The sequence below is a fragment of the Tursiops truncatus genome, chromosome 12, assembly GCF_011762595.2.
Source record: "Tursiops truncatus isolate mTurTru1 chromosome 12, mTurTru1.mat.Y, whole genome shotgun sequence".
NCBI lineage: Eukaryota > Metazoa > Chordata > Mammalia > Artiodactyla > Delphinidae > Tursiops > Tursiops truncatus.
In genome coordinates, this window is record NC_047045.1 from 21,174,364 (window position 1) to 21,201,582 (window position 27,219).

General features: G+C 38.7%; 2 protein-coding genes across 5 annotated transcripts in view; both read left to right on the forward strand.

The window, feature by feature from the left end:
• The window catches only part of CFAP206 (cilia and flagella associated protein 206), a 33,368-nt gene extending 30,986 nt beyond the window's left edge, over positions 1–2,382 (forward strand). Inside the window, exon 13 of the mRNA XM_073789416.1 lies at positions 803–2,382. Within this exon, the coding sequence (XP_073645517.1) occupies positions 803–1,033 (231 nt within the window). The 3' untranslated portion in view covers positions 1,034–2,382. The remainder of the gene's footprint in view (positions 1–802) is intronic.
• The window catches only part of SLC35A1 (solute carrier family 35 member A1), a 41,616-nt gene that overhangs the window by 3,144 nt on the left and 11,253 nt on the right, over positions 1–27,219 (forward strand). Inside the window, exons 1-3 of one of the 4 annotated variants that reach the window (XM_004321221.4) lie at positions 11,256–11,433; positions 15,519–15,696; positions 27,005–27,164. In XM_004321221.4, the coding sequence (XP_004321269.1) occupies positions 11,418–11,433; positions 15,519–15,696; positions 27,005–27,164 (354 nt within the window). In that variant the 5' untranslated portion in view covers positions 11,256–11,417. Of the gene's footprint in view, positions 1–11,255; positions 11,434–15,518; positions 15,697–26,206; positions 26,342–27,004; positions 27,165–27,219 lie in introns of those variants that run through there. The other 3 variants (XM_019929404.3, XM_073789420.1, XM_019929405.3) reach the window with 3 other exon arrangements.

Genomic DNA, 27,219 nt, shown 5'->3' on the forward strand with positions numbered 1-27,219 from the left:
AGTCTCTTGGAATAATAAAATTATGCTAGCGAAGACAAAGGAATAGCAAAGTCCTGTTAATGTAGACAATAAGCTGTGTGTGGGAGAAGTAGTTTTGGTTCTCAGTCACCTGCAGTGTCTCAAACGCTGAAATGTTTCCTCTAATTCCAGGTCTCTCCTTCTTAACTCACATGCTGTAATCCCTTCTGAGTTTTTTCCTTGGACTTTACCACAACTTCAATAAAACTCTTATTCTCTTTTTTTATAAACTCCTCCTTGCTTCCCAGCCTGAGCAAACTGTTTAATCTCATGTTTAGTTGTAATCCATAAAAGGAGTAAGCATAATGTAGAAAAATGTAAAGTATTATCTGGAAACATCAGAGCTTTTTATATTAGAAGTTTTGGGTGAAGCCCATTTAGGTAAGACAATGGAAATCTTAAATTGTTGTCTTTTAAAAAAATAAGCCAAGAATGGTGGGAAAATCCAAGTTATATGACTCTCAAAGTATAATAATGAATGAATTATTATATTATTATATTAACAAAGAATTGAGCTCACTGTAGGTTTGAATCTGTGTGTTCTCTCTTTGGGTCCATTTTCATTATTTAATCTATTTTCCTACTTCTCAGCCAAGGGTATTTATTTTCTGTTATGTTCTAAATTTTCCAGTGTTTTAATGTTTTGCAGAAACATGCTATGTTGCAGGACTAATTTCTTTGTGGATTGAGATGAAAAAAAAAGGCCGATACTAACTGGTACCTGACAGTATTTTATTTGTTCTTTAGAGAAATGTTCATTCCTGTGTATTCTCTTTCTACTTAGGCCAATTTGCGTCGGAAAGTTACTCACTCGGTACAGACTGATCTTAGTCACATGAGAAGAGAAAATTGTTCCCAGGTGTACCCTTCAAAGGATGCTAGCACACAGTCAATGAGGGAAGCCAGCAGCCAAGTGCCCCGGCCCCAGATTTATGTAGCTGGTTTCCGCGGGGGCCATACCAAGACCACCTGTGAAATCAAGGTGAACTTAACTAGAGCCATTGATGAAACCTAGTTAGAGACCACACTTTTAACGTAGATACCACTAAATTGTGAACAATGGCAAATATTTAAAAGTATTTTTGCATCCATGAAAATGAGCTAATTTTGTGGGGCTGGCACGTTCATTGGTGGTATGAATGTTTTTGGGTTCTCACCCATGTGCACTGTCAAACTGCTACAACAAATGAAAAATCGTTTTCTGTAATACATTTTTCATTCTATTAAAATTGCAAAGTAAAACTCTGTCCATTCCTCTTTGACTTGTAAGAAAAAGTTTGGCAGCATTAAGACTGAAATTATTAGATATTAATATAAGATGATTAGATATTAATATATATAAGATTGTTATGCATGGGATAGAAATTTATTTAGATAACTTTTTATATATTGATATAAGATTATTGTACCTGGGATAGGAGTTTATTTCTAAAATCATATTTAATGTTGAACATTAAAAATTTAAACCATAATCAATATTTTCCACTTCATTAGCTATTAAATGCACCATGGATTAAATTGATATGTAATAAGACCTCACTAATTTGGAACAGTTGGAACAAAGATCCACATGATGTTTTTTATTTTTTTAAATTTTATTTTAAAAAGTATTTATTTATTTTTATTATGTATTTTTAAAAATTTATTTTGGCTGCACTGGGTCTTAGTTGAGGCATGCAGGATCTTCGTTGTGGTATGCGGGATCTTTAGTTGCAGCATGTGGACTTCTTAGTTGCGGCATGTGGGGGGCATGTGAACTCTTAGTTGCGGCATGCATGCAGGATCTAGTTCCCTGACCAGGGGTCCAACCTGGGCCCCCTGCATTGGGAGCGCGGAGTCTTACCCACTGGACCACCAGGGAAGTCCCACATGATGTTTTTTAAAACCTGGAAATTTTACATGGAATCTGGATTCTGGCCCCTTGAAAAGATCGGCATATCTAGCAGCACTCGGCCAGCATTCCTGAAACTAGTAGCTTTGCCCTTTCGTAGGGCAGGTACTTCTGGTTTTAATTCTTGCTGCCTTACGGGTCTCCTACTTCACTCCTTTGACCTATTTGCCTAACTCCATAGGTTGTGTTTAGGGCCCCTGTCAATTACTGATAGCCAAATTTTAGAGCTGTTGTTTTGTTGCTGCCTTACACACTCCCAATACCTAAGCATGGATAATGAAGTCTCTCAGGCAGAGGGCCTGTTAAGCCTGGGGGCAGGGGGTGTCATTTATATTTAGCACATATTTTTGGCTTAGGTGACTCTTACTAAGGTGTTTGTATAATTTATTTTCTATGTAGGTTAAATGTTACTTATAATATGATATGCTTCAAAATCCATTTTTCTCAGATACTATAAAGGTAAACTTCAAACAGATCTACTTCTAAGTTGTCATGATTTTCATACCTGTAGTTTAATTTTTTTACTGAAGTATAGTTGATTTACAATGTGTTAATTTCTGCTGTACAGCAAAGTGATTCAGTTATCCATATATCTACATCCTTTTTTATATTCTTTTCCATTATGGTTTATCACAGGATATTGAATATTGTTCCCTGTGTTCTGCAGTAGGACCTTGTTGTTTATCATACCTGTAGTTTAAAAATGAAGTTAAAGATGGGCTGGCTGGCTGTTGAGGCAAGGCCTGGGGGTGGGGGTGGAGTGGACATGGGGTTGGGAGGGCTCTGTACCTGAAGAGGGTGGTTACAGCTAATACTAAACTTTGCAAATTCAGGAATTTGATTTTACCTGTTCTAATCAACCCTCCTTTGATTCTGCAAGATTTTTAAACACAGAAAAGGATGGCTGATAAGCCACAATTTGGGGTTACCAGGTTAGGGCTGAAAGTAGAATTGCCAAGTGCATAAAAATACCACATACTATATGAAAAGCTAAACATCAGAAAGTCATCTGGTAAGTACAACAGAATGAGAATACAGGGAGCTAGATCAAACGGTAAACTCATCTTCTCCCAAGACCTCCACTGTCTACCCAAGCCCCATCACTCTCTAAAGATTTCCAACCATATGTTGGACCCAGTGTCAGTCGGTTACCCCCATTTCAGCAGGTCACAGGCCGAACTCATTTCCTCTACCAAACTTGTTTCTCTCTCTGTATTTCCTTCTGTGGTCAAAGGCATCACTACCTACTCAGTAGCATAAATTAAAAACTTCTGGATTGTCTGTCTCACACAGCCCCTGCATTTAACTAGTCACCAAGCCCTGTTGACTTGGCTTCATCTGCCTTTGGGAACCGTGTCTTCCTATTCTCACTGCTATTGCCGTAGTTTAGGACTTAGTCCTATTGCCTGATTCATCGGCGTAACTTTTCTAACACACAAATTTGATCAGGTCACCTGGCTTCCTCCCTTACAACCTTCGCTTCCCTTGTTTAAAAAGACACTTTTCCATTATCTGGGGGATAAAAACTCCTTGCCATATTCTATAAGACTTTTCATATATATCCATGTATCTTCCAGTTTCATTTTCTGCCCCCTCATGCTCTCTGCACACACTACGCATACAGGCAAATGGAGCCCAAACTCTTCGAGTGTGTTATGGTCTTTGATACCATCCCTCTCTGTGCTTGCTTGTCACTCTGTCCCCTGGAATGTACTCCACAGACACCCTCAGGAAATCTGTTTGTCCCCATGAAATCTGTTGATCAGATTTTACTTTTTCAATTAAGGTTTTCCCCATCACCTTTGAGAGAATTAATTGCTCTTCCTTTGGGTTTTCATTGGATTTTATTCATATTCTTATTATAACACTTGAAGTAAAAAGGTCTATATGTGTTCATCTGTATTCTCCCTGTTAGACTGTGCATTTCTTGAGAGTTGAACTGTGTTTTAGTCATTCTTATATCCCTGGTATTGTTATAGTACCTTGTTGGATGAATGAATTTTAAAAGAAAAGGAATGAAAGAAAGGACAAACTGGAAGCAGAGTACTGGTTGAGTGATTATTCTAATAGTCAAGGTGGTAGTTCAGTCGCAAAGTAGTTTTTGGAAAAGAGGGAGAAAAACTGAGAGGCAAAGTAAGAACATCTATGGGGATGGTGGGAAATAAAGTTGGATAAGCAGGGTTGTATAGATTTTGGAGGACTCTGAAAGCCAGGCAGAGGAATGTGTTGCGTTCCTGTAGTAGGATATTAGAAAACTGTGGCAGATTCTTGAACAGAAGATCCATTGTGGAAGGGAGATACTGGAATTGGGGAGATGGTGAGGAAGCTGTTACAAGAGTTAGGGCATTGCAGTAATGGAAGACATGAAGGCGCAAATGTGAGATTTAATGAAGGGAATCTAACATTCCAGGGAAGGGAAGGGAAAATCAAAGTCTCTACCCTAGGGTTGCTAGGAAACAGAGGATAATTGAGAAGAGGAACTGGTTGGTCAAAAAAGATAATGTGTTCAGTACTGGAAATTTTGAGTTTAAGAAATGACAAAGATAGTAAAGCAGAGGTGACTGGAATTTGATCTGGAGATAGATAATTTGGGGGATCATCCCCAACAAATGGGGATGGAATGAGGAGGAAGAGATAAGACAGAGGAACAGTCAGAAGAGTAGAAAAAGACGTAAAGGAATCTCTGTGATTATGGAAGTAAAGTCTAGGTCTACTACTTATTAGCTGTGTTATTTAATATCTCTCTGCTGCAGTTTCTTCATCATAAAAACTGGTGTAATAACATTTCCCAACTCATTGGCTTGTTGAGAGGATTAAATGAGTTAGTTAACACGTGTAAAGCATTTGTCTGGTAAGTGCCTTGTCATTGTTAGCCAGGAGAGAAGCCCCAGTGTTTCATTTCTGCTGCATTCCCATCCTCGTTTTCCCCGATTTCTGTTTTCTAGCTCTTAGTGCCTAGAATAATGCTGGCACATTAGGACTTTTAGTAAATGTCTGATGAACAAACCCAAGAGAATGAGGAATGGAGTTGGCAGCGGCTAAGCTGTTTTAATAGAGTTGGCTTGAGTAGAAATAAGATTGCAGCCAGCGAAGCAGAAAATTGTACAACTAAGTACAAAGTACTTACCAGGGACTGGCAGGAAAAGAGAAACGGGATTATGGTAACTAAAAATGGAAGCAGAGGCAAGGGAGAGTTAAGCTCAAATGAGAAATGTTTAGATACTGATGATTTTTACTCATATTTAACTCTTTTAGTTCAGACACTGAATTGTACATTGTCTCTTTGTATTTTTTTTTTTTTTTTTTTTTTTTTTTGCGGTACGCGGGCCTCTCACTGCTGTGGCCTCTCCTGCTGCCGAGCACAGGCTCCGGACGCGCAGGCTCAGCGGCCATGGCCCACAGGCCCAGCCGCTCCGCGGCATGTGGGATCCTCCCAAACCGGGGCACGAACCCGTGTCCCCCGCATCGGCAGGCGGACTCTCAACCACTGCGCCACCAGGGAAGCCCTTGTCTCTTTGTATTTTTAAACAAATTTTCTCAATTCTAAAATGCAACAATTCTTCTGGCTTCTCTTTAGTAATTTTATACCGTAGGAAAGAGTTGTTTTAAAATAATAACCTAGCAAATTGGCTTTGGATGTTTTCTTAATAGCAGAATGAGAATAATATGCTTAATCTCACTCTGTCTACAGTTGGAGATTTGTCTACACAGTTCTTTATGGTTAATGGTTTACTGTACTTTAGACCTTACCACTTTTAGTAATCTATTATACAGCTACCATAGTTGAACTACAGCCTCCTTAAGCCTTTTGGCATTTGCTTCCTGCACAGTCTTCTTGTTTAATGAATGAAGTTCACACTTTTATATGCTTTGTTACTAATGGAGACATAGTGGGCTTCCTTTCGCACAGTTCACTGAGACTAGGGTAGCCCTGATACCAGAGCAGAGATAGAAGTGAGCAGGGTATCGAGACAAACGCTGCAGTTTGATAGTGACAATCACTGGGGTCTCAAATGGTCTCAGATGGATAGTGAATATCACTGGCGTCTCAAATGGAAACAGTAACGGCTGCTGTAAGGTTATTCCATCATCAGGCAAATGAGCTTATGGCTCACATGTTGGAGATGGCTGCTCCTTGCCCTAACCAAGGTTTGTCTAGAAAACTAGGCATACATAAAAGAAACACATTCAACTGACATTCGCCCTCGAAGACTTAGGATAATTAGAAATGAGAAAGTAAAAACTAGCTTCAACTAAGAATATTATAAATATCTGCTTGGCCATTCATTGGGCTGGGATAACGAGCACAGAAATCCCAGCTGCAGAGTTAACAGGACATAACATACCTCTCAAGGATATGCTACAGTTGTAAAGTATAATAACAACCCCCTTTTCTAAGTGTCTGCTTTCTATTTCACTGAAAAATTTTGTTCTCTAAAATCGTATGCTACTAGGAACCTTGCTGTTGAAATTGTATCAGTAAGAATGAAACACTCCTTCCTTGCTTGAAGGATTTAAGTCACTTTGACACAAAGAAGCAGCCTCAGTTTCCAACCTAGGTGCAAAGCCTTCATTTAAGGGGCTCCTGAATACAGCAGTCCACATCTATAGTAACTTCAGAGTTTCCAAGAAACAGGATCCTGAGACTGTTCTGCAGTCCAGATCTGATGTTGAGTTTTTCACACACAGCCCTGCTTTGAAGCTATCAAAATATTGCTGCTTTTTATTTATTTATTATTTTTTTAACATCTTTATTGGAGTATACTTGCTTTACAATGGTGTGTTAGTTTCTGCTTTATAACAAAGTGAATCAGCTATACATATACATATATCCCCATATCTCTTCCCTCTTACGTCTCCCTCCCTCCCTACCCCACCCTTCTAGGTGGTCACAAAGCACCGAGCTGATCTCCCTGTGCTATGTGGCTGCTTCCCACTAGCTATCTATTTTACATTTGGTACTGTATATATGTCCATGCCACTCTCTCACTTCGTCTCAGCTTACCCTTCCCCTCCCCGTGTCCTCAAGTCCATTCTCTACGTCTGCGTCTTTATTCCTGTCCTGCCCCTAGGTTCTTCAGAACCACTTTTTTTTTTTTTTTTAGGTTCTATATATATGTATTAGCACACGGTATTTGTTTTGCTCTTTCTGACTTACTTCACTCTGTATGACAGACTCTAGGTCCATCCACCTCACTACAAATAACTCAGTTTTATTTCTTTTTATGGCTGAGTAATATTCCATTGTATATATGTGCCGTATCTTCTTTATCCATTCATCTGTTGATGGACACTTAGGTTGTTTCCATGTCCTGGCTATTGTAAATAGAGCTGCAATGGACATTGTGGTACATGACTTTTTTTTTTTTTTTTTTTTATGACTTTTTGAATTATGGTTTTCTCAGTGTATATGCCCAGTAGTGGGATTGCTGGGTCATATGGTAGTTCTATTTTTAGTTTTTTAAGGAACCTCCGTACTGTTCTCCATAGTGGCTGGATCAATTTACATTCCCACCAACAGTGCAAGAGGGTTCCCTTTTCTCCACACCCTCTCCAGCATTTGTAGATTTTTTGATGATGGCCATTCTGGCTGGTGTGAGGTGATACCTCAATGTAGTTTTGATTTGCATTTCTCTAATGATTAGTGATGTTGGGCATCCTTTCATGTGTTTGTTGGCAATCTGTATATCTTCTTTTTTTTTTGCACTTTGCGGGCCTCTCACTGTTGTGGCCTCTCCCGCTGTGGAGCACAGGCTCTGGACGCGCAGGCTCAGCAGCCATGGCTCACGGGCCCAGGCGCTCCGCGGCATGTGGGATCCTCCCGGACCGGGGCACGAACCCGTGTCCCCTGCATCGGCAGGCGGACTCTCAACCACTGCGCCACCAGGGAAGCCCTGTACATCTTCTTTTGAGAAATGTCTATTTAGGTCTTCTGCCCATTTTTGGATTGGGTTGTTTTTTTGATATTGAGCTGCATGAGCTGTTTGTAAATTTTGAAGATTAATCTTTTGTCAGTTGCTTCATTTGCAAATATTTTCTCCCATTCTGAGGGTTGTCTTTTTGTCTTGTTTATGGTTTCCTTTGCTGTGCAAAAGTTTTAAAGTTTCATTAGGTCCCATTTGTTCATTTTTGCTTTTATTTCCATTTCTCTAGGAGGTGGGTCAAAAAAGGATCTTGCTGTGATTTATGTCATAGAGTGTTCTGTCTATGTTTTCCTCTAAGAGTTTTTTTTTTTTTTTTTTTTGCGGTACGCGGGCCTCTTGCTGTTGTGGCCTCTCCCACTGCGGAGCACAGGCTCCAGACGCGCAGGCTCAGCGGCCATGGCTCATGGGCCCAGCCGCTCCGCGGCATGTGGGATCTTCCCGGAGCGGGGCACGAACCCACGTGCGGGGCACGAACCCACGTGCATCGGCAGGCGGACTCTCAACCACTGCGCCACCAGGGAAGCCCCCTCTAAGAGTTTTATAGTGTCTGGCCTTACATTTAGGTCTTTAATCCATTTTGAGTTTATTTTTGTGTATGGTGTTAGGGAGTGTTCTAATTTCATTCTTTTACATGTAGCTGTACAGTTTTCTCAGCACCACTTATTGAAGAGGCTATCTTTGCTCCATTGTATATTCTTGCCTCCTTTATCAAAAGTAAGGTGACCATATGTGTTTGGGTTTATCTCTGGGCTTTCTATCCTGTTGCATTGATCTATATTTCTGTTTTTGTGCCAGTACCATACTGTCTTGATTACTGTAGCATTGTGGTGTAGTCTGAAGTCCGCAGGCCTGATTGCTTCAGCTCTGTTTTTCTTTCTCAAGATTGCTTTGGCTATTCGGAGTCTTTTGTGTTTCCATACAAACTGTGCAATTTTTTGTTCTAGTTCTGTGAAAAATGCCGTTGGTAGTTTGATAGGGATTGCATTGAATCTGTAGATTGCTTTGGGTAGTATAGTCATTTTCACAATGTTGATTCTTCCAATCCAAGAACATGGTGTATCTCTCCATCTGTTTGTATCACCTTTAATTTCTTTCATCATTGTCTTATAGTTTTCTGCATACAGGTCTTTTGTCTCCTTAGGTAGGTTTATTCCTAGGTATTTTATTCTTTTTGTTGCAAAATATCACTTCTTTTTAAATTTCACCTAACTCCATTCTTCGCCCACATTCTATAACTCTGTTTTTCCTTTGTTTCCTGAGACTTCCCACAGTTATTCTGGTGTGCAGTCTCTCTTGCTGGAATGAGCCAATAATCCTGACTCTGTCTGACTGTAGGTTTGTCCCTGGTGGTTTTGGGCTGATCACGTTAGGACAAGGGCATCAAAATCTAGTCAAGGCTTATGGCAATGGAGTAGAAAGTCTTCACAGGCAATGAAAATTTACATGAAAGCTGGGGTTCAGCAGCAGGATATGTATGTGAACCAGAAATGCCACAAAACTGGCCCCAAAGCATTTTACCCACCACCCTAATTATGGGGGGTGTGTGTGTGTGTGTGTGTGTGTGTGTGTGTGTGTTTAATACTATTCTCCCCCAGAAGGAACCATAGCTTCTTGAAGTGTAGTTGATTCCGTGGCCTAGGACAGGGAAGAATGAAGATTGGCCTGGAACCTGGAACGTGGAAATCAAAAATGCTTCAAAAAGCTTGTGCAGATTTAAAGGAGTAGGCTTACAGGGACCATACTGGGACAATTTGAGTGTCCAGAGGAGAATAATTATAGTTAATTGAAGTAAGTTGAGACTATCATGATACCCCAAAATGGGAAGAGATAAATAAACTGTACAGAGCAGTAGTTACAAAACAAAAGAAGAAATGTCTGATAGAATATTTTTAATTTTCACAATTAATTTCAAGTACACATATGAATTTTTGTTTAAGTGTACGTATAAGAAATACACAGCATGGAACTGAATAATTCCATAAGTGAGAACTGTACCAATTACAGGAAGAGGTGATCAGCACCAGTGAGCACACATACACCAGGCAGAGGGAAGATCCAACACTGTTCCAAAGTGAGATTAATCCAATGTCTGACTATATAAACTGTGATCACCTTCTGTGAGCCCCTTCTGATATTAATGTGATGCTAATAAGGAATGAAAAATATTCCAATAATGTAGACTATATATCTATATCTATGTATATAATGATAAGACAATGGTATATAACATTGACCACCCAAACCTTTAAAAAATCATTTTGGAGAAAGATCATGCCATAGAAGGTGTAGGCTGCTGGGCATCTCAGAATCTTGTACCCATGTTCCTGTAAGAACTGAGGTACTTACATAGTATTTTTAATCCACATATCTTGAAGACCATTCATTTTCCAGAGAATTATTTCTAACATCACTTATGCTAATTAATATGCTTCAGTGAACGTGGAGATCATAGCAATTGAAGTAAATGCCTGTTGATATGTCTTAATGTTTTTGGAGCCCTTTCGTTGTGCGAAGATCGTGCAGTTAGCATGTCTGGCTAGGTAAACATAATGATAATGCTGACGATGAGGACACAGGCACAAGACTTCTGAACAATATGTAATATAAACTATACAGTAAGTCTCCTACATACAACGAGGTCTGTTCCGAGAACATGTTTGTAAGTCCAATTTGTTCGTAAGTCCAACAAAGTTAGCCCAGGTACCCAACTAACAAAATCGGCTATAGAGTACTGTAATAGGTTTATAATACTTTCACACAAATAATACATAAAAAACAAGCAAAAAATAAAACATTTGAAACCTTATAGTACAGTATCTTGAAAAGTACAGCAGTACAGTACAACAGCTGGCATATACGCGCTGGCATCAAGTGAACAGGCAAGAAGAGTTACTGACTGGAGGAGGGAGAGGAGGTGGGAGATGGTAGAGCTGAAGGATCGTCAGCAATAGGAGAGGGAGGGCAAGCTGCAATTTCACTCACGCCTGGGGTTGATGGAATGCACGTTCGCATCTTTGAAAGTTCGCCACTTGAAGGTTGGTATATAGGGGAATTACTGTAAGTTTAAATAAGAGGTAACAAAGGAGTTTCATGGAAGTTACAGAAGTTGCCAACGCTGTCGAAAGAAGTTTCTGTTACTTTACGAGTTCTTGGAGGTGCTACAACAGCTTTGCCAGGCACGAATCCCTAAGTCTAAGCCCAGTTCCTATTTGCCGCCCAGTCACCTGGTGAGGACTACAGCTCCCAGAAGGCAACGCTCCGCTCCCTTGACTCCTGCTTCCTTAGCCGGCCGGGAGTTGTAGTTTACAAGAGAGCGCCTTGGAACCGAGTTTTACGCACTCGTCAACATAGACTGGGCGGAATAGGCCTCTCCTCCATCCGGATCCTCCCGTTTTCCGCAGCCTTCCGATTCATTAGCCTAATCTTTGTGCTTGGCTGGGCGGGAATCCGTGGCTGGTCGGCCGGCGAGGCGCTCTAGGCCGAGCGGCTTTCGTCTCTATGACCCCAGGAGGCGGTCCCCGGTGTCCTGCGCAGCGCGCGCGAAGGGGGAGCGCGTCAGTTCCGCGCGGTGCTGTCGGGGAACCATGGCTACTCAGAGAGGTGAGGCCGGGGGCTGCTGGGACTGGGGACTTGGGACCCCGCGGGGGGCGGTGGCGAGCGGGCGTCAGCGCTGGTCTGCACCTGTCGGCGGCCGGCCATCCTCCGCGCCCGCGGGGCTCTGGGGCCCAGGGGCCAGGCCGGGGCGTCGGGCAGCAGGAGTTTGTGTTGAGCCGCTCTCGGGCTTGAGCGCGCGCCGCCGCCGCTCGTGGCAGTGCGGGGCAGCCAGCCTCCCACTGCGGCTGCCTTCCTCGCGGCGTACTCCGCGATGGACAGTTCGGCGGCCCGAAACTGCGCCTGCCTCGACGAGTTGGCAGTGGGTGGGAACCGAATTCAGACAGACCCGGCGAGGGGCCGGGGCGCAGGTGCGGGGCTGGAGACGCATCACCCAGCGGGAGGCAGGATCGGTTTCTGTTCTGGCCGGGGTCACCGCGGCTGCTGTCTCCGCTGCGCCTCCTGCCCTAGGATGCACAGAGGCATAAGGGCATGCTCCGGGTGCAGAGCCTAAGCAGCGGCTGGGCCACGTAACAGCCACTAAAAACATCATTGGGGCATTAAAATAGCATTGCAGCCCTAACGAGGTGGAGAAAGCAGTCGTTAACAGAGTTACTTCCAAGGAGAATGTTGTATGTTGTTAGAAGGAATACTTTGATATTTTGCCGGAGGGGTGGGGCGAGATCCACTCCCCCGCCCCCTTCCCCAGGGATAGCACATTAGAGTAATACTGTTTGATGACTAATTGCCATTTCGTGAGGGTGAGTCTGATTAACTCCGCAGCACTTCTGCTTTGCTGAGTCCGGTAAGTAAGTAAGGACGAGAGCTGAATTTCTGAATGGTAGAGCAGTAGCTAGGAGAGGTTGGGCAACACTCTTTCTCCACCCTTCTTTCGTAGAGCTCTTGGCTTTACCTCTGAACAAAGTTGAGCAAATATTTAAAGAATAGCTTTTTGCATGGGTACCAAATTATTTTCCTGGTTGAAGAGGCCACGTTTATTATTCAGGCCCTGCCCAGGGGGTACTGTCTGTAGTTGCATATGCTTCTCTTATTTGCTTTTCAAATAAGCCCAACCTTAAGTCTTTTTGTAGCAACACAGGAAGTAAAGGGAAAAAAGTAGAATTGTTTTGATAACTGACATAAAATGGGAATAGCGAGATTAATGGTGAAGGCAAGTTCAGAATTACATAAGTCGAATCATTATCTGAAATAGTTGCCACAATTTACAGATTTAGGTTTACTGCCAATACATATTTGCTGTGCCTGGGTCATGTTATAAATCTTATATATGCCCACTAGAAATGTGTAATACAAAATTGCAGTTTCCTGAGCTTCCTGATATTCACAAAGGATTTATTTATCTGGGACTTAATGAATTTCCAGGTTCTCAGGTGTTACAAATAATGTCTCCTCTAAAATATAGTAAAGTATAACTGAGCAAAAGATTTAACTCCACACTGTAAATTTCATTTGGGGGGCATTTTCCACACAAAAACAGATACTGCGTGGGAGCTAATGGGAACTTTGTGAGAAGGAGAAAACAGTGCTGATGTGCCAGTGTGCCCACTCAATAATGCAGTTGAGTTGTGGACTTTTTTTTTTTCTCGTGGTGGAGCCTCTGGGCATGCGGGGTGGAACCCACGCCCCCTGCAGTGGAAGCGCGAAGTCTTAACCACTGGCCCACCTGGGAAGTCTCTGTATGGACTTTTGATATTACCCTGAAAAAAAACTGAAATTGCTAATAATTGAACTTTCATATTGGAGAATTAATGACTGGAGTGAAGAAGATATTTTGATCTAATGGTAAGCTGAAATTAGAGAAAATAATGCTTAAAAAAGCATTAAGTATTTTTAAAAAGTTTATTATATGTTTTGAAAGTGGTATTCTATACCAAAGCCCTATATGTTATACAAATATCTAAACTTATTTGTTTACGCTTCTATTTCCATCAGTAGTTATTTTCAAGAATATCATCTATATTCCCATTAATCACGATTCTAAGAGGTGTACTTTCAAAGTGTTAAACATTCACTATGTTGTTTTGGAATCAGGAACCTATATAAGAGCTAAAATAAAGTAGTTTTTAGTTTGGCGATCCTAACATCTCTTATTTATGAAAGTATTGATAATCTAGGATATGGGCTGGTAAACTTTTTCTGTTAACAGCTGATGGTCTCAGTCATAACTACTCATCCTGCTGTTGCCCGGCAAAAAAAAAGTAGCCATAGATAGTTCAGAAACAAATGAGCGTAGTTGTGTTCCAGTAAAACGTTTTTTATGGACACTGAATCTGAATGTCATATAATTTTCACACATCCCAAAAGATTAACGAAAAACTTTTTTCCAACCGTTTAAAAATGTAAAACTATTCTCAGCTTGCAGGTCATATAAAAATGAGAGGAAATGTAGGTTGCTGACCCCCGATCAAGAAGATGGGAAATGCTTTCTCCTGTACTGCTGTTTATTTTTTAAGTTTTACATTTCCTCCTGTGTAGGAAAGTTTTAGAGCAAGCAAAGTATTATAGGAATCTCCTTCAATCCCTTTTACATTAACATTGCTTTTTGGGTCCTCAGATCTATTGGAAAGAAAGTTTAGGCGGAGAAGCTCTATTTCTTCTATTTTACCATATTACTTTTCAGTTAAGACCTAATGTAATTTAAAAAATCTGCCTGAAATTTACAAATAATTCTTTAATTCACCCAGGGAAAAATATTTATATTGAATAATCTGTTTCCTAGTGAGTTTCTACCTTACCATATAACTTATTTGAAACTCCTACTTTATTTTCCTGTGCAAGTCACCTTTGAATTGTGGTTAGGCTGCCAAAGTGGTGAACAAAAGTGTACATAGGGGTAATGTAGTTACAGTAGCAGCCCAGAGTTACCCCCTGTACCTCTGGTTCTTAACCCAGGTTGTCAAAGTATGGCCCATTGGTCAAACCCAGCCTATCACTTGTTTTTGTATGGCCTATCAGCTAAGAATGGTTTTTACAGGTGAATGTTTGTAATTAATCTGATGGATCCCTAACTTTGAAGACCAATGAAGCAAAATATCACCCACGCACCCCATAGAATTCCCTTCTTCTCAATACTGTAAAGCATTGTACTCAATAATTATTATATTTTGAATTTTTCCAATTAAATATAAATTAAATGTGAAAGTATATTTTCTGTCTTGTCACCTAAGTACCTACATGATATCCTTGATTTTGCCTTGTGGCCTAAAAAACCTAAAATATTTACTCTTGGCCCTTTACAGAAAAAATTTGCTGATCCCTGTTTAACATGTGCCTTAGATTTGAAAGGTTACAGGTAGCTGGGGATGAGAGAGGTGTGAAGTGGGTAAAGAAAGTAGACATAGTTTGAGCATTAGGTGATGGTAGTCTCAGAGCAGGGCTGGGAGAATGGAAGGAGCCCTGGTACACCGGTGCTTGTGGTTTTATTGAAGGTGTTGGACCGGCCCTGGCACCTGAGTGATGACTGCTGCTCAGATATACTTGCAAGAAGTTCTTAAATTGAGTGTTCATAAGTTGTGTATATTTCCTGGATTTCAAGTTTTACAGAACTTCATTCTTAATACTCTTTTTTATGGTGTTATGAATTATCTTTCTTAGAATGCTATGAAATGAGAGGCTGGATGTAATTTGTTTTTTATTATGATGAAGTTCTATATTATTTTATCACTCCGTTATTCCTTTTGTTTTCTTTCTGTTGTCTCTCTATTTAGAACATACATTGCAGTAATCGTTTTCATCTTGCTTTTGTGTTTTGCTTTCACAAGTATGAATTATAAAGATATATAAAGTATGTGATTTATAACATCCTAAACTAGAGTTAGTTATGCCATATAACCTTGCACTTAAGCCCTCCCCAGGAACAAAATCTATGCCTAACCAGTTGATACTTAAAGTCAGCTGTGTTTTGTGTGTGTATGTTTGTTTCTGTTCATGTAGTTGGAAAATATTGTTTTGAAATAAATTTTTAAACGTATTTTGTGCTTGAAATTGAAGGCATTTTGAGGTATAACACTGCTTAACTTTTATATACATAATATTGTCTACTAAATAATATCTTTGTTGCACGTATTTTCCAGAAAATGTCAATTTATTATTCAAGTTATACTGCTTGGCAGTGATGACCCTGGTGGCTGCAACTTACACCATAGCTTTAAGATACACAAGGACATCAGACAAAGAACTCTACTTTTCAACCACAGCCGTGTGTATCACAGAAGTTATAAAGTTATTGCTAAGTGTGGGAATTTTAGCTAAGTGAGTATAAATACTTTTTAGTGTGTTAAGTTATTAATTTTTTACTCAGTTATGTTCTTTATCAGAAGATTCAAGCTACATCTTTGTATGTTTGATTGCTTTAGAGCAGTCTTCCTCAACTCAGGACAGTTTTGCTCCCTTGGAGATATTATTTTGGTTGACCCAACTTGGGGGATGCTACTGGCATCAAGTAGGTGGAGGCCAAGGGTGCTGATAAATGTCCTACAATGTCCTGTCCTCCAGGACAGCACTCCATAACAAAGAATTACCCAGCCCCACATATGAGTAGTGCCGAAGTTGAAGAATTCCACCCTAAAGCAGGGGTTAGCAAACTGTGGCCCATTGGCCAAATCCAGTTTGCTGCTTATTTTTGTTGCAACAGAGACAGTATGGTGGCTCACAGAGCCTAGACTATTTACGATTTGGTTCTTACAGGAAAGATTTGCTGACTTCTGTTGTAGAGGAATATTATGATAATTATAGTTATCATTTCTTTTTTTTTAAAGGGCTTCAAATGCTTGGCTTATTTATTTACATTTATTTATTTGTATTATTTATTATTATTTATTTATTTTTAATTTATTTATTATTTATCATTTATTTATTTATTATTGATTGATTGATTGGTGGCTGGGTTGGGTCTTCATTTCTGTGCAAGGGCTTTCTCTAGTTGTGGCAAGCAGGGGCCACTCTTCATCACAGTGCGCGGGCCTCTCACTATCGCGGCCTCTCTTGTTGCGGAGCACAGGCTCCAGACGTGCAGGCTCAGTAGTTGTGGCTCACAGGCCTAGTTGCTTCGCGGCATGTGGGATCTTCCCAGACCAGGGCTTGAACCCGTGTCCCCTGCATTAGCAGGCAGATTCTCAACCACTGTGCCACCAGGGAAGCCCTAGTTAACATTTCTTGAGTGTTTCCTGTATTAAGTGTTAGGCACTGTGCTAAGTGCTTTTCATTAGTTATCTCATTTAATCTTTATATATTTTTTAGGTTAAGTACTATAATTACCCCTATTTTATCTATACAGCATCTGAGGTTCCTCCCTTGCTATACTTTTACTATGTGGCAGCACTGGGTTTTGTATCGGTAACATCCTATGAAAATCGTTTTAGCCAAGGATGCAGTATAAGAGAGGGTTAAGAATAGGGGCTTTGGAGTGAGACAGACCTAATTTTAGTCCTAGACTCATTGGGATTATGACTTTCCACGTATTCCTTAACTTCTCTGAGCTTTAGTTTCTTCATTTCTTCTTTTCTTAAAGTTTATGTTGTAAGTCTTCAGTCCTGCCCATAGCCCAATAGTTTTATGCTTGTCTGTTTTCATTTCCCACATTATATTATTCATAGACTGGAATACTTTAAGTCTGATAAAAATCAGATGACTTTCTCACCACCAATAAAGAAATACATGCAGTGAGTTTATGGGGCTGAAAAGGGAAATTCTAGACACTGAGTCTATAAAACTAGGGGTCAGAGTCCATTCAAGACAGGAAAACAGCCATAGTCTGTGGATGAGAGAAAAACAGCAACAAGAGACAAGAGAAAATGAAACAACAGGAGGTGAGCTTTGGGTTATGTTGTATAGTTTCTTCATTTCTTAATTGGAGAAAATAGGGTTGTGAGAATTAAATAAAATCTGGTAGGAAATTACTTGGGGAACGATTTATGAGATGGGGACCCATCTGGGTCATGTGGGTGGGTGAATTCATCTAGGTTTCAAGATGTGGGCTGGTGAGAGTGGGAAGTAGTGAGGAATAGCATGTATGTAGGTTTAAATTACATTTAAACACTTTAAAATTTCATTTAACAAATATTTATTAAGTGATTTCTGTGTGACAGTTTTATCATAGGTGCTGGATATACAGGTATGAATGAAGTAGATATGGTTTCTCCTTGCTTGGAACTTAGTTTCAGTGGAAGAGACCGAAAATGAACTAGTAAACACACACATTATTACAAATAACCATCAGAAAAAAATACTCTAAAACTGGCTTGGGAAAGGAGGAAAGAACAGAAAATAACTTGAGACTTGATGGTGGAAAGCTTTAATAGAAAATTTGTGTTTAAAATTTATCCTGTAGGCAGAGATACTGTGGCAGCCTAACTTGTTAGGTTGCAAGTAGGGTAAAACCTCAGACCTTTCACAGCTTTTTACTTAACAAGATCCATTTTTAAGGAAATTTGGCTTCCACTATTCTGCATAATGTCAGGTAAAGGAGGGGCTTTATTGTACCTTTAAAACTTTAAAAGGCAGTGTTCCAAAGGAAAAAATCTGCTTGAAGCTCTAGAACAACATCCATATAACAATTTAAGCGTTAATAAATTAATAAAATCTTAGGGCTTAACTTCTTTTAAAACAAAAATGGCGATATTGGAAAAAGGGGAATAGGGGAACACATTTCTTCTCCTTATTCCCCAGCTTCCTTAGGGAGAAAAAATTATGACCCAGGAATGAAATAGGGCTGTCAAGCATGAAATCAGCTATTTTAAACTGTAAGATCAGATCATGGTTTTGTTGTTTCGTTAACTGTTAAGACTTTAAAAACCAATGTGCAGAAAAGCAATGAGGCCTTTGGTTTAACTCAGCAGTTGGGCTAGTGTCCTGCTAACCTGTCTGCATGACTTTTTGTTTTATTTTGATGCTTTTTCAGCTTTGCATTGCTTGCTATTCTTAAGTTATTCAGTGTTATGGATATGGTCAGTTGTAGTTTGTTTTGTGGAAACGTTTTTGGAAATTATATCAAAATATTAATGAAAGCAGAAAAGTTGCCACGAGTTCACCAGACAAGTCCCAATAATGGTGTTGAAATAGCAACAGTGTGGAAAACTAAATACTGTACTTCATCATCATGATTATCACCAGTAATCACTTACTGTGTATGTCACCTGCATAGTGTAGAGGCTCTTTTATGAACATTTACCTGCAGAGTACACAAGACCAGGGACAGTCAGGACAAAGTAAAGTATTATGACACAGAGTTTTGGTGGTTGGCATTTGACACTACATGGCTAACAAGAATTTGGCTGTGAAGAAGAATCATTTAAAACACAGCGAGTTTCCAAGTGGAAAAAGCACTGGAAAATCATAAAGCATGAAAGAAGTGAAATGCATTTGAAATTACTGGATTTTAAAGCAAATGTAATTTTTATGGAGAAACATGTTGGCAAATTATCATGTTCTTATTCAAAACACATTGGTAGAATGGAATACCTGCTATTCATAACAAGAAAATATTTTATTTCTTGGAGCAAAGGGGTTACTTTTAAGAGGGCATCTGTGAAAAATGTTAATCTCTTGGAATGATAAAAGAGTGATAGAGAAAGGAGAATTTTACCCATGAGGTCACAGGTTGATAGCTACGGAATGAAATGAAAGGATATCGTGATTGCATCTTCAGCTTCTTCAGCAATATGTCATGAGACAATCGTTAATGAAACTAAAGCATAGCTGTGTGGGAAACATACCCAGTGAAAATGTTGCGGGCTTCCTCTCTGAGGAAGTACATTTAAACCCAGACCTGAAGATTGAATCGAAGTTGGGCAAGAGAAGAGCAGAGAGAAGGTAAAGAGAACAGTGTGTTTGAAGAACAACAAATCAGTGTATGTGGAGTGCTGTGAGAGGGGAGTGGTGCTAAGATGAAGCAGGAGAGGTCGGCAGGGTATCAAGAGTAATTCTATGGGCCTGTAAAGGATTTTGGATTTTATCTCAAGTGCATTGAAAATCACTGAATGGTTTAAATCAGGGACTAACATGGTGACCCACATTACTTTGAGTTACTTTGTTGATTCCTTTGAGGAGAATGGATTGGAAGGGTATAAGAGTTGGAAGTAAGGGAGCTTATTAGAGCCCAGGGATTGTGGCCATGATGACAGAGCAGGTGATGAAGGTAATGGAATTGAGTTATGTTCTAGAAGTAGAATCTATAGGACTTGGTGATGGGTTTGGTGACTTGATTCTTACTATCTCAGTAGTTACCACAGACACTGAATTACTGAATACTGAACTTTTGCTCCTAGAGGAAATACAGGGATAGGTTCCTGTGAGCCTCTGGTCACAACATTTTCATCAACTGATCACTATATAACCATGTTTCTGTTTAAAGACACCTTATTTAGTACGTATTGTTGACTCATTAGCATTGAACTCAGGGCCAACAGCACTATTAATCATGCTCGCACAAAGCTTATCTAACATGTATTTTCTCCATAAGGCACATCACAGCTTTCTTGCACTAAGGGACACTAGCCAGCACTTTAGCACTATTGCTATAATATATAATGTTATAAGTTTAAATTGCCTTAGAAAAATCAAAGAATAATGCTTCTTTGGGGGACAGTTGTGAAAAATGAATTTTTGAAAACCTAATGAGCAGATATCTAACTTCTTTTCTTTAGAAAGCAAGTAACTACACTCTGGAATACCAGCTGTTAATCACTGTCAAAATATGTTATGTAAAGTGCCAAACATCCTCTTTTAAGATTGCAGCAACTAAGTTTGCTGCCTTCAGACATTCAGGATTGTTGCTGTTGAGAATGGCAGGCTGCCAGAGAGTGAAGGTGTTAAGGAAACATTCTTCCCCGTCTCCCCTTAAAAACAGGTGAGGGAAACATGCAGGTAAACACAGCTAATTTTCATTTCATTCTCGTGCCACTGCTTTAGCCTTAGCTATTATTTCATCTTCTATGGTGAGAAATCTTAGGTTGAGGGAAGTTTTCATTTGCCAAAGGTACCTAGAAAGTGACTGGCAGTGAGGATTCGAAGGCAAGTTCCCTGATTTCTAATTTTCAAATTATAAGTATTTTAGAACAAAATAATTGAGCTGTTTTGTGATTAGCTAGGGCAAAGATAAGCATTTAGTAGCATTGTTAGACATTTCAGTAATAGCAATAATTTTATTTTTTGTTTTTTCTCTTAAGTTTTTATTTCCAAATGTTAAATTTTACCATATTCTTTTTTTTTTTTTTTTTTTTTTTTGCGGTACGCGGGCCTCTCACTGTTGTGGCCTCTCCCGTTGCAGAGCACAGGCTCTGGACACGCAGGCTCAGCGGCCATGGCTCACGGGCCCAGCCGCTCCGCAGCATGTGGGATCTTCCCGGACCGGGACACAAACCCACGTCCCCTGCAGCGGCAGGCGGACTCTCAACCACTGCGCCACCAGGGAAGCCCTAAATTTTACCATATTCTTGATTGCAGTGTATTTGTGTGGGTGTATATTGTTTTTATGTTTTGAGAGCAAGTTTTACACAAGATGCCCCTTTGTCCCTAAATTCTTCAGTGCCTATTTTCTAAAAACAAGGACATTCTCTTACATAATAACAGAATATCAAAATTGACACATTAGTATTGATACAATACTGTTATCTAATTCATAGACCTTAGATAATTTTGTTGCCCACTGATGTCCTTTAACAGTAAAATAATCACACTTTACAGTAGTATTATATCTCTAGCTGCCTTTAATCTGAGACAGTTCCTCCATCTTTTTTTCTTGTCTTTGACATTGTTGAAGAGCATAGTCCATTTAATTTGTAGAATGTCCCACAGTTTATGTTTATTGATTGCTTTCTTATGATTAAATTTAGGGTTTTGGTCAGGAATATCATAGAAATGATATGTCTTTCTCAGTGCAGTGTATCACGAAGCACATAATATCCATTTGCCCCATTACTGGTGATTTAACTTTGATTCCTTGATTAAGGTAGTGCCTGCCAGGTTTCTCCAGATAAAGTTACCAATTTTCTCTTTGTAACTATTAAGTATCATGTGGAGAGAATCTTTGAAACTAGGTATATATCCTCTTTCTCATCATTTTTATTGTTCTTTGATGTTGCCAAATGGTAATTTCCCAGTTCCATCATTCTCTATACATTTATTGGTTGGCATTCTACTCTAAGAAACTCCCTTCTCTCCCTCTTCCTCTCTCTCCCCGCTACGTGTCCTTCTCCCTCTCAGTGTAGATTCATGGATTATTTTATTATATTTGCTGGAATCCATTATTATCATTTATTTCGATGCTCAAATTGTCCCAGATTTGGACAGTGGGATCATCTTCAAGGTTCCTCCTGTTTCTTTTCTTTTCTTTTTCACTTACATATTTTCATCCATCTTTGAGCAGGTTCTTTTTAGCATAGCAAGATGTTCATAGCTTATCTTATACTTTCCCTGCCCCAATCCCAAAATCATACATTTCTCTAAGAAGCCTTGTTCCTTTTTTCCCAAAATGGTATTTAGAAACCAGAATCTAGACATGAGGTGTGCACATTGCTACTGGGGGTATCATAACTTCTGGGCCCTTTCAGTAGCCAGAGCTAGGTAACATGTATGTGTATACATACATACCTGTCTGTTTCTCTGTTTCTGTATATATGTGTTTGTGTATACAACTATGAGTAATATATTATTTGATACCTGCAATTCTGATCCAGTACCACAGAGTTCATTGCAACTTTTCCCTTTTCCAATGGTGGTGAGTTTGACTTCCATTATCCTCAAGATATTTACTTATTTGCTCAGTCCTAGAATACATAATAAGTAGACTCAGAACTTCTAAGATACATCTGTGAAAAAGCAAACCTACTAACTAAAGTTCAGTATTTGTATGTAGGTTTTTTTTTGCCTTTAGTTTTAGAGCATATAGTAAAAAGCCTGTGTCTTAGAATACTTGGGTTAGTTCTATTTTTCTCCTTCCGTGTAATTTTGGTATTCATTAAAAAAACTGACAGGGTTGTTTTTTCTTTTCTTGGTTTCTGTTTGTAATTAATTTGGAGTTTTCCACCATCCTTGTTGATTTTACTTACAATTTCTAGTAATCTTTGGAATATGAAATTATACTTGTTTCAATCAAAAGTTAATTTAGAACTGCAAGGAAAAAAAGGGGAGTGTGTGGAAGAATTAATGAATGGCTACTTTATTTTGATAAATAAGGTTTAAGGTTTATACAGTCTGATTGGGGAGTTCGATTACATGCATTGTGTGTGCATACAGTTTACACTGCTTTGGTTTTTAACTTTTTTTTCACTTAAATGTTTTATCTTAGAGATGGTTCCATGTCTGTACATAGAAATCTGTCTCATTCTTTTTAAGAGCTGTGTGGTATTCCACTATATGGATGTATCACATACACCAGTTTCTATTGATGGGCATTTGGGTGTGTCCAGTCTTCTGCTACTACAAAACAAAGATGTAATAATTATCTTTTTATATACACTGCTGTGTACATGTATAATTACATCAGATCACTTTTATATTGAAAAGGAAATTAATAAATCCTATTTTTGGGGAGGGGAGCAGCTTAGCAGTTGGATGTTGCAAAAGCTTTATATGTGGGTAAGTTATTTTTTAAGTATTTGACTAAGTTACCAATTTCTAAGTTATAATTCCAGTTGAAACATCAAACAATACATTTAAAAATATTTTAGTTTTTCATAAAATAATTACTATAACAATTCACAGGAAAATTGCTAGTTAGCTGTATGCTTTACTAAACCCTGTCATAGCTATTAAAATTGATACTTTTGATTTAAGTCTGTCATTTGTGATGTGAAAAGGAAATGAAAACACTGCATGTTGTCTTAGAACAAAGTCAACTTTTTATTGTTTGCTATCCACCACAGCCTGTAAAGACTAAAGAAACCTAGAAGGAGGTGTAAATGTACATACACTTTGGGTGTGTTTCGTAATAAACCAAATGCGTCTTAAATCTTTGTACTACTTATCCAGATAAGACTGGAGAAGATTATTTTACTGTTTCATAGTATTATCTAGAATAATGAATGAAGCTCTCAGATACCTATGTCATAGATTATCCAGCCCTATTCTGTTTTTCTTGCTGAGTTTACATTTTGACTGCCTCTTTGTACTCAATGCTGTAAGGGGTTTAGGGTCATGGGGAGGAAGTAAAAGTCATGTACCTCATATGATGGGTATTTTTGTCCTCAAATGACCTCATTATTGGTTTTTAAACCTAGCTTCCCAGAATCTTTTATGCGAGTTAATTTTAATTAACTTTGCAGATGATAAGAAATTTGTAAGGGAAATTTAGATTTCTTAAACTCATGAGTAACTTCTGCTGTATTATTCCATTTTGCACAGTGCCTTGGTAACCTAGCCAAGGATTTCAGGCCTCCTAGTAGTTCTCCTCAGATCAGGAGCTGGAAGAATGAGGCCTACTTTTGACCAAACATAGATCAGAAAGAATTGGTTTCAGCTGGTTGATAGGAAAGTTGGGGGGGCTGCAGCAGCGGAATCTCTCTGCAATCAACATGGAGCATCAGCATTCCTTGAGGTAACAACAGGTTGCACATGGATTCTATTCCAGTGATAAAAATCAAAGAGTAAATTTAATGGGACAGACTATATCTAAAAAAATTAGTGTATGCTTTTTGATTATACACACGTTTTCTCTTATCTCACAATGTCATTTATATAATTAAATTCAATAAATTTGTTTTTAACAAAAGGTACTCATTAAAGTGCTTGGGATTTGATTTCCAGAAAATATCAGAGCAGGAAAATGGAAGAAAAAGTGGTCTTTGGTTTTTATGTTTTTTTAGTATTCAGAGAACACTATTCAAGGCTGTAGTATATTTAGAATTGATCATTTATCTTTGTCTACTTAACAGTAAAACAAAAGGATAGATGATTACTAATGTTTTCTGGAAGATATATTGCTATTACTTTTTTTAACTTTAGTGAGTAAGACTGTAAGTTTTAGAGCTGTATTCTTATTAAATATATTAAATTAAGCAAGATTTAATCTAATACCGAAATAATTTATCTCCTCCTTTAAAACTTTCTGTGCGGTAACATTCCCCTATATTCTTTCTTATACCTCCTAAATCTCTTTCTAATATCATTAATTATTTTGAGCTTTTGTTTTTTTTACAATTTCTTTCAGCATTCTCTGCTATTTTTTGCAACTTATTTCAAAATATCTTGTTATAATTATATAATATTGATATAATTCTAAGGTACCATGGTGAAGCTTGAGCTTTCCAGTAGTTAGCATTCTGGTATACCTTGGCTTCTCTTATATCTACATTAGAGAAGGAAGCAGAAAAAGATAGTAAAGTCTTTCTGGCAGTGGAGAAGTAATAGTTCCTAAGTATCCAATAAAAAGGATATAGCCAGAAGAGCCAAAGACCTGAAGGTTAATCTGGACACACCATACTCTACTCGTTTTTCATGTTGAAGGAAAGGAGTACTCAGATTGGCTGGTGATGTCTCGCAGGCCCTTCATTTGATGTGAAAGCTGAAAAGTGGGAGAAGAGATAAAAGTGACAGGGAGAAAAGGGACCTCAGCAGCCTTGATTATTGGTACAGCCATGGTTAATAGAAGAAGCTGTTAGATCCTTAAGCAGCCTGTATTCTAGCAGAGCAAAGAGAGCCAGTGATAAAGAGATCAACTCTGTTCTCTGGATAGGCAGAAATTCATTTGATACCATTGAGGGTTTAGAGTATCTCTAAGGAGTGGAGGTAAGATGGCATTGCCCATAGCTAGGGATTAGGGAAGGGATAAGTGGCTACTAAACTAGAGCTTGAGGAATCGTATGTGGGAGATAAATGGACATGGAAGGAGGTGGACTGTGAAAGATAGGTACAAACAGGTACCTCTCAGTAGTTCTTTAGGGAGCCACTCTGAAGATACATTAGTATAGAAGTCAGCATTTTGGAAGGGCATTAAGTAATGATATAGTAAAAGCAGTGTCCTGTACTTCACACAGCCTGTAAGATTTATGTCTCTGCCATCATGTTTCCTAGTGAGAATTATGACAATAAAGAAAATGTTCAATTATATCACCTTGTTAAAACGGTTCTTTGAGTTGGACCTCTGTGATTCTTCTTTTTCATTTTAATCTTTTTTTCTCTTCAATTTTATAATTGAGGGAAAACTTTGAGAAATTATTCTTTATACTCTTTTAAGAGGTGGAGAATTATATAGAACATCTTAGATTTGTGTTAAAAAAAAGAATGGTAAATGGGTAAAGGGCCAACCTTCAGCTATCTGGAAAACTCTACAATGCAGACTTTCCCAGTAATCTTCTGGCATTCTCTCCCTCTTCTGCATGGAGTGTAGAGTCGCCCTCCAGGCTGTGTGCATTACTTTTCAGCATGTAGCTTTGGCAGCAAAGTATGGTCTGTAACTAAGAAGGGCATCTTTTGTTTCTGTGGCCTAGGCCAAATTTCCTGTCTTAATTATTTTCTTGGGGGCTGGAGTGTTCTACAGTGGATAAGGCATGGGTAGTTAATTAGACATTATGGACTCTTTGCTCCTCCTCAGAACTTGGTAATTATTTTTGCACTATTTAAATATGAAAATATCCAATTAGTGACTGTTGATTCTAATGTTAACCCAAAATATAGAGGCTCATTGTGAGTTGAAATAGCTCCATCTTCCCAACGAAGTATTATGGTCCTTTTAAGGATCTTGTGAGGGGCAGTTAGGAGCCTTTTGATGTAGCACTTTTTTTTGGTGTTAATGCTTATAAAAGTGTTCTTTGATTTGTATTTTCAGGAAATAAGTGAGCTGATTTACAACAGGGGGAAGTATGAGCCAGATTAGCTAGTTCCTCCTGAGGAACAATAAGAATACTTAAGAGCATGCATCAATCAATATGCACTCAAGTAGTAAGCTTTATGTATGTTCCAGGTACAGTTTACCTTACTGATATTAGTAAATTATTCAGATTTCCTGCAAAATTATACAGATACATACTTGAATTTTATGAGAATATGCTTATTTAAAGATTTATTGTCTGCCATATTGCACTAACACGGAATTAATTTACAAATAATATTGACCTGCATCACTCAATTCCTATCCCAAGTAACTTCTATAACTACTAACGCTTTTTTCTTTTGTTTGCAATTAAAATCTATTGTACTTTTAAAAATTAAAAAATACATATGCAACCTGATTAATCTAAAAAATAATCTGGGTGAACTTGATGCAATGGCAGTTAAAGTGGCAGGGATTACATTAACTTTTTATAGGTAATATCGGCAGTTCTGGTTTCCTGGTACTCTCATTGTTTAATATACTCAAAAGCCCCTGAAACTTTGACCAGAGGATGAGGGTGGTAAACCTAATTGTCATATTTTCCCAAATGAAGATTGTAGTTGTTTTTCTTTTATGGGGATGCATTGCTGGTTTGCTTCTTTTAATAAATCTAAAATCAGTTAAAAATTCTAGAAATAAGTATCAATGAACATAACACAATGTAGCTATCCTATGTGTGACAGTATCTAATAGAAAGGATGAGCTTTCATTTTCTTCCTCATCCCTTCTCATTTCCCCTTTTTGTTTTCAAAGAGAAACTGGTAATCTGGGTAGATTCAAGGCATCTTTAAGAGAAAATGTCTTGGGGAGCCCCAAGGAACTGATGAAGTTGAGCGTGCCTTCCTTAGTGTATGCTGTGCAGAACAACATGGCTTTCCTGGCTCTCAGCAATCTGGATGCAGCAGTATACCAGGTAGGTGAAGTAGATGATAATGGCAGGCGCAAAATCTTAAAAAATGTTTTCACGG